The sequence below is a fragment of the Brachionichthys hirsutus genome, chromosome 19 (genome assembly GCF_040956055.1).
Source record: "Brachionichthys hirsutus isolate HB-005 chromosome 19, CSIRO-AGI_Bhir_v1, whole genome shotgun sequence".
Taxonomy (NCBI): domain Eukaryota; kingdom Metazoa; phylum Chordata; class Actinopteri; order Lophiiformes; family Brachionichthyidae; genus Brachionichthys; species Brachionichthys hirsutus.
The window spans coordinates 7,292,456-7,304,926 of NC_090915.1; the positions used below are offsets into that span (position 1 = coordinate 7,292,456).

Genomic DNA, 12,471 nt, shown 5'->3' on the forward strand with positions numbered 1-12,471 from the left:
AAACCTTCACTTCACGATGAAAACAGTTTCACTTTCTTTGTCGTCTATTTCGAGAAGCTGGTTCTCAGAGTGCATTAAAAAATATTCAGGATAAACAAGAGTAGCCTCCTGAGACCCAGCCCGTTGACATGTTTTGACATGCTAACGGGCTGGGTAGGGAAACAAAAGGTTTCCAGGCTGTTTCAAAATAAAATCCTGGAACAATTGTTAATCAGAGGTCATGAAAATAAATGAGTATTTAGATGGAAATGTATTTATATATTTGATAAACACTCACGTATTTGCACAATAAAGATTATGTCCCATTTGAATTTTAAGATTTCTAACAAACATTGCAGTCGATGATGTCAATCGTCTCGTCTTCCAGAAGATGAATAAACGAATGCATGTTCTGTGCAGTTTGCCAGATGCCTCCAATTATGAAGAGAACATTCTATGTTGTTGCAAATCAAGAGCGATGCTTAACAAATCCATAATTGTTCCAACTCTGCCGTCAAATCTAGGATCTGCACGCAGAGCACAAAGCAAGACTTCAGAGTTCTGACTGGCCTGAGAGAATATTCCCCATTTCTCTGTGTTCCATCTCTCTGCTTGTTCCTCAACAATCATCTCTCTTGTTCTATACCTAGATTTGAGCTCATCGCATTCTTGATATTTCACACAAAAAGGATAAGACTCTGAGTTCCTATCTATTACTGGAAACTGGGCTTGTTTACACGGTTCTGTAACAGTTCCCTCACTGTTCCTGTTCTGGTGACGAACACATCCGTGAAAGCAAAGCCTCGTGTTGTGTGTCTTCTGCGCCGCCGTTCCAGAAGTAGGTTAAACTGTCTTCTTTTAAAGTTACATTTTAACATTCGTTGTATTTATTGATAAGGGATTAGCACACATCCGGGAGAAGCTGCTGCACGCCTGTGTCAGAAAACAGCCCTGGCCTTTACATCTGGTGCATTATGGGAGAAAACTGTGTGAAAAGCCACCATCAGCTAAATTCATTCAACCTGTGCTTAATTATTAGTCATGGACCAATAGCGAAGCGGGGTCTGTCTGGGGGCGGGGCTTCTCTTTTGAGTAGGTGATGCTGTGGCAATGACACAAAATGCTTTTATACCGTAGATGCTGTTGCTTGACAACAGACGGCTGCCCCGGTGACATCGTAGCGAGACTGATCAGAAAGGTAAAATATTATTAATATTATTCATTAAGTACTCGTTATTCATGGCTCAATAGATGCTAACCATCGTGTGTGATTTGGGTTTATGATGCATTGCTGTGATTGGTGCAAAAACATTTTGATAAATATGACTGCATGTCTTTTATATTCATATATTTGGAATGATCTTTAATGTACGCTGTTCATCAGAGGTGGGAATAACAAAGGCGACACACACACACATATGTCCCAGCTTTTCCCTCGTTGTTGACAGAGCAGAGAGTTCTGGATCTTTGCTGCCGGTGATCACGTGACTCTGGATGTTCAGTGAGCAAAATCAAAAGCCTAAACGCCAGTTTGAACGACGGCCAACAATCTCTCAACTGAGAGTTCATAATGAAAGAAAGAAAAAAACAAAAACAGCAGCGTGTTCCTAGGACTCTGCAATATATCAAAAACAGGATTACAGGAAAGGCTTCTAGAAAAAGATACCACAACTAAAGCAGGGATGAGAACAAATATCAATTTCATGAAATGATAATGTAATCCGTTTTTTACTGGGGGTGGGGGGGGGCAGGCTTGAAGTGATGGTCGGCCAGCGGAAGCTTCTCTCGCTGTGGATTTGGCTGCTGCTTCTGGCCGCTCTGTTCCCAGGAGCGCAGCACGCATTCATCAAACGAGGAGGCAGCTCCAAGGCGCGAGGAAAAGGGAGCAGCAACTCACCTCCCTCCCAGAGAGGAGGCCTCTCCGAGCAGGGGCTGAAGTGGGCCGGAGCAGCGGCGGCAGGGATGCTGGGGGGCACGGGCACCGGATACGGATTGGGGTTCCTCGGAGGCCCGAAGCATGGAGCTGGGGGTCATCAAAGTCACAAGACGGGGTCCTCTGAAAAAGATCAACGGCTTCACTACAACGAGCGTCAAGGATTCCACAACCAGTCCCTCCGGAGATCCTTCGTTAACGGCGCCGCCGCTCCCAACGACAACGTCTTCCTCACGCTGGGACATTTGGTGTCTTTGTTCATGGCAGCCTGGATAAGAGACGTTTAGTGCCTGATCACCAGCAGATCAATTAGAGCAGCTGATGAAATAAAGAATCCTTTCAGCAAATCAACCTTTGTGTTCTGGTTTGTTTAATAGTGTAGAAGGTGAGTTTGTTTGTTGACAGACGTTCAATCAGTTTTAGGCTGGAAAAAAACACAACACTTAATGACGAGTGGATTATCAATAGGAAGGAATGTAATGAAACATTCCTTTAATACAGACGCGTTTACTGCAGATCTTTCAATATTGATTAATCAGAAAATATTTTTCTTGGTTGACCAACATTAAAAAAGGAAAAACAAAAACGTCAAAGAAAAGTCAAAACATTCCACTTCCTGTATTTTAATACAGGAAGTATTCCACTTCCTGTATTTTAATACAGGAAGTATTCCACTTCCTGTATTTTAATACAGGAAGTATTCCACTTCCTGTATTTTTTCCTTTTTTCCACTTCCTGTATTTTAATACAGGAAGTGGAATAAATCACAGAAAAAAAGCTTTATTGTTTGTGTTTGCTCATTTAAAGGGTTAAAAAAGGACAAAAAGAAAAAGGGTGCTCTTTTATTTATTTTATTTGACACACAATCAGCTAGAACAAACCTCACTGTTTATCCAAAAGGAAATCCGCCTCGACAGTTACAGGTCCAAAGCAGAAGGATTCCACACAGAATATATACTGTATTCCCAATATGAGCTCGTTGATAGTGTCAGAATATCTCACTCTAAAGAGACAGAAGTGCACTTTGAAGATATTCTTCAGCCGAGAAATAGCGTGACAAAGACATTCGGACAAGTCCTGGGTGGGCGTGAACATTTACAAACTGGAGATTAATGAGAATAAAAGAGAAACATGAGTGACGTCCGTCTACAAGAACCACATCCTGAGATATTGTACAATATGCTGCGAGTATTATTTTTAGATTTGATGCTATATTCAGTCATTACAATCTAAATACTGTTTGTTTGAACGTACAACAGACTTTACTGAATACACCAAACTATCAGGGGTTTTGTTTTTCAATTTCAACAATTACTTGAGTGAGAATTCCCTTAAATGTACATAATTATCAACAATCTGGTACCTCCATCTAAAAGAAAAGAAAAATCACAAACAGCCAGTGGTGAGAGAAAGGTTTAAATAACCACATAAACAAACATAAAAACGAGTAAACCACTAACAAACACGACCAAACGAAAGAAACGGATCCACTTCAGTGCATGCAGCCTCATCAGCCGAGAGGCAAAGTAAATGAAAGTCAGGAGAGGATTAAAAAGAAATCAACCATGAGCCGACCGAAAGACTAACTCGCTGCTGACGAGCAAGATGCAGAGATCAGAGACACGCCTGGTTTAAGCTGGAGAAGAAGAAAAAAAAGATTGCCATGACAATCTGGGACATTCCGTGTAAATTTGAAACACAAATACCAGATTAGTGCAAAAACTCTATAAAGACATTTGACAAGTGTAAATAATTAAGTTAGTGTCTTCTTCCTCATCAAGCAAGAAGCGGCAACGCGGGGATGAGGCGCAGGGGGGGGGGGGGCAGGTTTAGCACTGGGATGCCAGGATGCAGGGTTAAAGTGCCGCACAGAGTAAAAGCAGCAGACACACACTTATTGTTCTCAACAGCCGCAGGGAAGGTCGCGACAACACAACAGCAACTAATGAAAGCGATGCATGAAAGGCGATCGCACGCAATTCATTTTACAGGCAGCGGAACCCAGGGCCGCCCAGAGAACGGGCGTGGCCGCGCGTGTGTGTGGGGTGTTCAATGATTTTTGCCCCGAAGAAAAATCGCCTCAAACGTTTCCCAACGCGGTTTAATGAATGTTCTCCGACGTGAAAGTCGTGACGTTTTAACCGATCGGATGAAAATACTTGCAACATGTCAAGCTGTTAGGAGCGACATGAGCTCATGCTTTACGTTACGTAACAACACGGAGCTAATCCTCACCCCAGATGTCCTGCAGATGCTCGTTTCCCTTTCTCAGCGAGCATCCAATTTAAACACCTTGAGGGTGAAAGATTATTATCTCTCGACTTCTTCCCACGTCAAAGCTCGATTTATTTGGCAGCGATCGTTTCAACAGGTCGGTTGAAACTGAAGTCGCTAGTTTAAACCCTTTCAAGATCGGACGTCAATGCGGCGCGACTCGTCTCGCGCCTGATTACAATTAAGATTTCCTTCCAGCCAAGCCGCGTAGAGCTTTGCAAGAATGTGTGAAATTATTAACATCACATTCCTGTTTTACACTGCAGCAGATGCACTGTAAAAAGAAAAAGATTAACATTAGTAACCTGAATCTATTTTTTTTCCCCTGCATCTCATTAAGATGTTTAAAAAGTGCAAATTAAAATCTCAAAAAAAAACCGTAACCGGGAAAAATTAGTGAAGCTCGTATGACCCAATGACTTCCGTCTTTAATTATCTGCATTAGTTATTGATTATCCAGGAGTAACAAATGGCTGATTAACTGTGAGCTTGCGATTATACAGCTACGGAGAGAATATACACGAGCAGGTTTTTGGGCGTGCAGGTATAACCGGAGGAAGTGCACATTTCCTCGTGCTATTCTCCCTGCAGGAGCAGCATGCTGCACAGTAGCATGAGGGCGGAGGTGAAGAGCTGAACCCCCCCGTAGCGCAGGGGGCTGCCATGACTGCTGTGACTGCCCGGAGGGGGCGCCTTTTGAGCCGCTTTTCGTTCCTGCAGGAAACTCTCAGAGTAGACCATGTACAGCTCGACGCAGCGCCGGGCCTTCAGCTGATCGATTAGAGCTGGGTAGCCGATCTCCTCGATGCCGACCGTGTCGTCGTCCGCCTCCTCCTCGCCTCCATCCTGGCCCGGAGGAGCAGAGGAGCCGCTTTTCTCCTCTTTAAGAAGATCGTTCCTGGGCATGCAGCGTCTCATGAAGTCATCGTAAGTCTCCGCCCGCGGAGGCGGGTTGTAGGCATAATCTCGCCCAAAGTCCTTCTCGTCTGTGGACCGGGAGCCGTAGCGCCGGTACATGTAGTTGTTGTAGTAGTGCTCTTCTTCGGGGTTGCGAAAATTGAAATGCGGCCGGGGGAAGCGGCCGAGTCCGTATCCAACAGCCATTCCGGCCACGGCGCCGACGCCGGCCGCCATGACGGCCTTTTTGGCGAAGCCTGAAGACTTGGGCTTGTATCCCATACCCTGCACAGAATGAGAGAAAGGAGAGCCTCCCATCCCGCGGCTGTAACCACCGTATCCATAACCTCCTCCACCGTAGCCAGGACTCAGGATCTTATTGTTCGGGTTCCAGTTAGGGGAACCATACCCCCCACCAGGGTACCCCCCTTGGGATACTCCAGGCTGACCCCACCCTGTATTCCCACTTCTGACTGGGTAGCCCCCTGCTGGGTAGCCCCCAGCTGCAGGGTAGCCGCCGGCAGCTGGGTTCTGGTTAGGATAGCCTCTAGCTGGGTAGCCCCCAGCTCCAGGGTAGCCGCCGGCAGCTGGGTTCTGGTTAGGATAACCTCTAGCTGGGTAGCCCCCAGCAGCTGGGTTCTGGTTAGGGTAGCCCCCAGCTGGGTAGCCCCCAGCAGCTGGGTTTTGGTTGGTACCAGCCCTCCCTGGAGACTGGTTTGGATAGCCGCCCGCTGCTGGATAACCCGGATTGGCTCTGCCGGGATACTGGTTGGGGTTGCTCCCAGCTCCTGGATTGCTCGGCTGGTTTTGTCTGGGATATCCTCCTGGTTTTGAGTTGCCGGTGCCCGGATGAGGGTAGCTTCCACCAGCGGGGTAGGGATTGGCGTTCCGGTTGGGCTGGGAGCTGGACGGTTTGGACTGCGTCCCGCCCTTGTTGCCGAAGCTCGTGGATTTCCGACCACTACTGCTGCCACCTCCTCTCCTGGCCCAGGTTGAGTCCGTGCTCAGAAGAAGCACAAAAAGTAGAAACACGGGGGCCATCTCGCACAACCTGCCCATTCTGGCCCTGGAGAGAAACGTGTTTGGGTGTAATTAAGCAATACAGAAACAACCGCCCTCTATTTGTGACAGTGTTGCTCTTCCAATGCATAAAAAGGCGAGCGAATAAATCCTCACCATTTACATCAAAGGGCAAATAATCATACAGACATAAAATATGGCATCATCCGTTTCAATGACGTTCAAGATGTGAACATTTGTCATTATCCTAACAATTAATCAATGCGGTCAATATGCAAGATTTTATTTCATTAGCATCACCCTACCCATTCGCAGCATTATAATTAACGGTAAATCATATTAAATCGAGACAATAAACGACGTAAACGCGTGATCAAATTATTTCCTACCGTGTAATGACGCTTTAGCTGTGTTTTCCGACGGCAGTTCGGCGATCATTCGCCGCTGTCCTCTCTCCCTCGGGTGCGTTATGAGATGTCTGATTCTGGAGCGCTGTTTTCGTCTAGAAGGGGTGTGCTCGTTTTGGTATACGGCGAGTGCCGGAACGGGAAGGGCGGTCTAGATACTTTACGAAGGGTAAATTACTACGGCGAAAAAAGGCAGAAATTCAAATAAATCTGTTACTAAGCAAAAGTATTTTACTTTAAGAATCATATTAATTGTGATTTATTATTCAATTCGATAATGGGCGCCTTTATGAGTAGCGCATGCTGAATCGAACTAGATTTCCAGGTATATTCAATTCATCTGGAAAAAAAACGGATATTCTGTGAATCTCGACAAATTGTCACTTTCTAAAACCCTCTTCAAATTATAATATAAATTTATAATTTACATGTACCGTGGTTACAGCTATGCTAAATGTCGGTCATCATCAGCTTTCAGAAGAGAGGAAAACAAGCGCACACCCGGCGCATGCGCAGTTCGTCGGCTCCGAACTCATCGAGGAGCTGCAGTAGGCCTGGCCTGACGGTACCCTACCCTCTGCTTTTTGATTGGATGATGTCAGTTTGCCGTGACGTCAGGATCGTAAATGCGGAAACGCCCGGATGTACTCTGAGCTGCCTGTCCGCCGGCACATTGTTGGAAACATGTCGGTACGGAGAGAGCCGAGCGGAGGAACTGCGACCGTGAAATGCGCAGTTGAGACATAAACCCATCTCAGTGGTGTTTTATGCGCGCTTTGCAGCCTTTACTGTTTCCGGGAAGCTGGCCAGGCGAGAGCGGATGGACTGATAAAGAAAGACGGCCGGGTTGGATCCATATTAGAAGCCTAAAGACCAGGCGGCGGGGCAGGGAGAGGAAGAGAGGGGATGTTATCCGTACTGTCTTATGGCAGACTGGTAGCCAGGGCTGTCCTGGGTGGGCTCTCTCAGACCGACGGCCGGGACTACAGCCTGATTAGCGCCAGCTATGGCTTCGGTAAAGACTCTCGCAAGGGGATCCTGAAGAAAGGGACGTGCTACGGGGACGACGCCTGCTTCATCGCGCGGCACCGGACCGCCGATGTTTTAGGTGAGCTAACCTTGTTATTGGCTAGGTGGCTAGGTGGTGACCTTCATTCCGCTAGCGGGCAGATGAAAGTATAACCCCCCCCCCCCCAGTCATCTCCTTCAAGGAGGGGGGGGGGGAGCTCGTTCACCCCCCCCCCCGCAGACCTTTGGGGTGCTTCTAATTTAACGGAAACCGGATAAATGATAACGGGAAAATGCCGCGAATTTAGCATTAGCCAGCGTCAGTTTCTGTGTGGATTACGAAACTGGCGTTTCCAAGGGAACGCCGTGTGCGTGACCTTTCACCCACATCGACTCCAGCGAAATGATGCGCCTCGTCAGTGCAGTATATTCATGAAATAGAATGAGAGGTTATCGATAAGCCTAAATAGACCGTCTCAACGCTGAAACGTCGCAGACTTATTATTGCAATGTCTCGCAAAGGTCAGAATGGATGAGCATGGAAGCGGCCATGTTTGCTAATAGCCACGTTAGCCTGTTAGCTTAGCGTAATGTCTTTGTCCTCATTGTCCTCACAGGGTTAGAATCACGTTATGCCACGGGGACATTTCCACTACTCGATGTTTTATAAATCAAATAAAGGCGCGGTCATAATGATTAATGATTAAAAACAACAACAACAACAACAATCGGCTCCGTGGAACGAAATCCCACGTGTCGTGGAAGTTTGACATTCTGTGTGGCTGTAACTAATTATATCAATTACAAATGTAATTGATATTTGTACTGTGTGCTTCGCATGCATAATGACAGAAGAGTGAATATTTAAGAACAATTATTATCCTGGTGAATTCTCACATATTGTGAATCTAATTGACTTCATTTAAATGTATTTAAATTCGTGTGTTTTGTCACTTCATCTCAAACTGTTCACCATCACAACAATTATTTTGCTGGGGGAGGGGGGGGGGGGGGGGGGGGGGGCACCAGTGATTAATACATGCATGAACCCGGTTGCTTTCTTTCTCTGAACCTACTGTCCCAGAGGTGAAACAATGAATATGCACTAAAGTTTATCGCTAGCAGTCTGAAAATAAACGTAGAATTGAAAAGTTGCATCTTTCATTGTCTTCCAAAACGACTGACTTTTTCTTTTCTTCATTATTAATTATTAAAACACGCAAAACGCTCGGTCTGCTCTCGTGGAGATGGTTCCTTTAATGTTCTGTCAGCGGCTTGTTAATCATCGGCACTTTGTTTACAAAAATCCAGACGGTGAACAACTTACCTTCTGCGTCCTTCAGGAGTCGCCGATGGCGTAGGTGGTTGGCGCGACTACGGCGTTGACCCGTCTCAGTTCTCCGCCACCTTAATGAGAACGTGCGAGCGGCTGGTGAAGGAGGGACGCTTCACCCCCGGCAATCCCGTGGGTATCCTGACATCCGGCTATTATGAGCTTCTGCAGAACAAAGTTCCCCTGCTGGGTGAGTACGCGCCGAGGCACGATTCGCTGCAGAACCAAAAAAGTTACAGTTACTCGTACCGGAGCTCCGAAAGGTCAAGAAAAGCACCTGTGAGCGACACTGCAGGAGGGCCGAAATAATTTTAAAAGCATGCGCATGCCAAACATGTGGCCGAGGGCACGTTTCTCTCTTGGACTCTGCATCCCTGACCCACAACCAGCACAGATGCACAGTGTTTGTTTGTCAGATGGCCTACCGGTGCTTTTATTTTGGTAAGCTGTGCCGAGGTCTGTACGTGACCTTTCTTTGCTCAAGCACTTGGCACTGTCCGTGACCCATGGGTTTGTGTTCTCTCTTTTTTTTTCTGTGCAAGGACACTTGCAAATTGCATAATAATGAATCCCAGCTGCTTAGAAAGCTACGTTAAGCGACGAACAAATGGCAGCGTTTGTCCTCTGGGAAACGAATTTCTTTCCGTTTTCTCCGCAGTGACCTCTGTTGTCGTGAGACGTTGACCCTGTATGAACGGCGTGCGTCTGTAACCTTTGCGGTTTTGCAGGGAGCAGCACGGCGTGCATCGTGGTTCTGGATCGGCGGAGCCACCAGCTTCACACGTGTAACCTCGGCGACTCCGGCTTCCTGGTGGTCCGTGGAGGGGAGGTGGTCCACCGCTCGGACGAACAGCAGCACTATTTTAACACCCCGTTCCAGCTGTCCATCGCTCCTCCTGGAGCTGAAGGGGTGGTGCTCAGTGACAGGTCAGTAGCTCTGTTACAAGGGTGAGAACCGTTCAAAAAGAAATGTCATCCAGAATGTGGGGATACTGGTTCCTCTTCAAAACGCCACAATGAATCAGGCATGGTTGAAGGTCACGCCTCTGCCTGTCACAGCTGGGTGTGTAGAAAGAAACGGTAAACATGTTCGCGTTCGGTTTTGCTTGTAAACAGGCGCTAAGATAATGTGCTCAAAGTGACATTGTCGCAGTAACGCGATGTTTGTGGGATACACCAGACCTCCTTCCTCCTTTGGCGCCGCCCTCCTGGAATACTTGATCTCCCTCTTTATGAAGGACCGGACAATCCTCTCGTGTCGTGTTTGTCGTTTTGAACGTGCCATCGTCTGTATTATTACCGTCATCCTTATTCTTGTCTTAAAATTAATTTACTTTGTTACAATCTTGACCCCCCCCCCCCCCCCGAAGTCCTGAAGCTGCTGACAGCTCCTCCTTCGACGTGCAGCTTGGTGACATCATCCTGACAGCAAGCGACGGCCTCTTTGACAACATGCCGGACTACATGATCCTTCAGGAGCTCAAAAAACTCAAGGTGCCCGACTCCATCTGACCGCTTGCTGCTATCCAGCCATGAAATCAGCGCCTGATTCACATTCAAAAGGTCATTCTCTCTCATCCCAGACCAACTACGACAGCGTGCTGCAGACCGCACAGAGCATAGCGAAGCAAGCTCACGACCTCGCCTACGACCCAAACTACATGTCCCCTTTTGCACATTTCGCCTGTGCCAACGGCCTGAATGTAAGAGGTAAGTAAGCGCACCGTCCGTCACTTCATACGCACTCAAAAGATGGAGGAGAACTTTCTGTCGCTTCTAGCTGCACTGATCCTCACACGCTTCCGTCTCATCCTGCAGGAGGGAAGCCAGATGATATCACGGTGCTGCTGTCCATTGTGGCTGAATATACAGACTGAGTGTGTGTGTGTGTGTGTGTGTGTGTGTGTGTGTGTGTGTGTGCGTGTGCGTGCTGCTCTGGGGCTGGCCCGTCCTTCCCATCTGCCCGAGTCTTCCACCTGCAGCCCTCCATCGAATGCACTGCGTCCTGTGCACTGACGGCGGGGTCGACACCTTACCCGCGTACATTTGCGTTCTTCCTCTGTTTTGTTTTGGTGCTTGAACAGGCAGCTCAGGCTTTTTCGTGTTGACGATGGTGCAGAAGGAGATTACTATTTGGGGTGAGGGATGCCTTTCAGTCTCCCACATCGTGTTGCGTGTTAAAGCGCCATTGCAGGACAGTTTGCTTTGTCAAACCTTGTAGCCCTGGTCTATAAAAAAAGCGATCCCATAAGGAGTAAGCCATGGTTTTGGGTTCTTAGCGCATTGTTATAGAGGTGACTAATTCCTCCAGCTGTTCTGAGCGTTGATCTGGTCGCCTTACAAACGCGAACAGATCAAGATGAACTGAGAGTGCTGGCGTAAGGAGCGGATGTCGTCACAGATGCGAGTCGGGTTTTAGTGTCTACGGTTTGGGATTTACGAGCAGCCGCTCTGATCAAATAAAAAACCTTTAAAGGGAAAATGCAACGCGGATTTGAGCCTGCGTGTGAAATGTGATCGGTTTCTGCGACTGTCATCCTCCTAAGTTGTAAATATTTTGTGAGCTACGTTCCAGCCTTTCATTTGTCTTCAGCCATTGAAGCAAATGTCTATGTTGTTCCTGCATTGGGAAATATATTCTCCTGTGTCGTTGTGAGCTTTGTCAATCCCCCACTTACACTCACTGAATGAACAAGATTGTGATAATATTGATCGCTCCTGCGACTAGTAGGGAACTGGAAAGTATGGTTTTTCAGTGTGAGCGCGTCGCATGTGTGAGAATTTATCGAAATGTGTCTCGTGTTCAATGTTTCTATTTGTTATCTCGTAAAGCTAGCATCTGGCAATGCTTAGAATTGCAATGATAGGTCAGGCGTGGATTTAAAAAGATGTATTTTTTCAAGCATTTAGTTTTAGAAGAGTTTGAAGTGTTTGCGGATATGAAATGTTTTTTTAAAGTTCTCAGTTATTTCTCTTGTTTTACTGCTTTTTTTTTCTTTTAATGCAGATGTCTGTACATGATTTTACACAATTTCTATGATTTATAGTCACCATGATTGTAAGAGTGCATTTAAATGTGTGTGCTGCGTCAAATGACAATAATCAATCACTTTCTGCCCAGGAAGGTGCGTCCCATTTACCCAACGGCTCACCTGAGCGGTTTAGATTTCTTCACAGTTTAAAAGCGGGTGCACCAAAGATGCATTTTTATTTGTATGTACCTGTCGCGCGCGCACGTGTGTGTGTGTGTTTGTGTGTGTGTGTGTGTGTGTGTGTGTGTGTGTGTGAGTAGCTGTGCTTTGTTGTGACAAACATCATAGAGCAATACTGTAAATCTCATGATGTCCAGGAAGTGTAGAAATGTTCAGAGGAACATTAAAATGTCTGTTTAATGCCAACAGTTGTACAAAATTCACATCATATTCTTTGTGTGTGTGTGTGTGTGTCGGGTTGCAACGGATTCCAAGACAATTTTAAGAACCCAAAGAAGGAAAGCCATAGTAAAGACGGGATTAGGGCGCCGCCCTTAAATCCCTTCTGTAAAGACGCCATGTTGCTTCTGTGTTGTTTGAATGCTGCGTCTTAATGTCTGCGTCGTTCCTGTACCTGCTTCAATTTCA

At 46.7% G+C, this 12,471-nt stretch overlaps 1 protein-coding gene across 1 annotated transcript; it reads left to right on the plus strand.

Moving 5' to 3' along the window:
• Nucleotides 1-7,209: 7,209 nt before the first annotated feature.
• Nucleotides 7,210-10,940, plus strand: LOC137908458 (protein phosphatase PTC7 homolog). Its single transcript, XM_068752863.1, has 6 exons — nt 7,210-7,618; nt 8,862-9,041; nt 9,580-9,778; nt 10,222-10,345; nt 10,435-10,561; nt 10,670-10,940. The coding sequence occupies exons 1-6, from the start codon at nt 7,417-7,419 to the stop codon at nt 10,726-10,728; spliced, it is 891 nt and encodes a 296-aa protein (XP_068608964.1). The 5' UTR covers nt 7,210-7,416; the 3' UTR covers nt 10,729-10,940.
• The last annotated feature ends 1,531 nt before the right edge of the window (nt 10,941-12,471 follow it).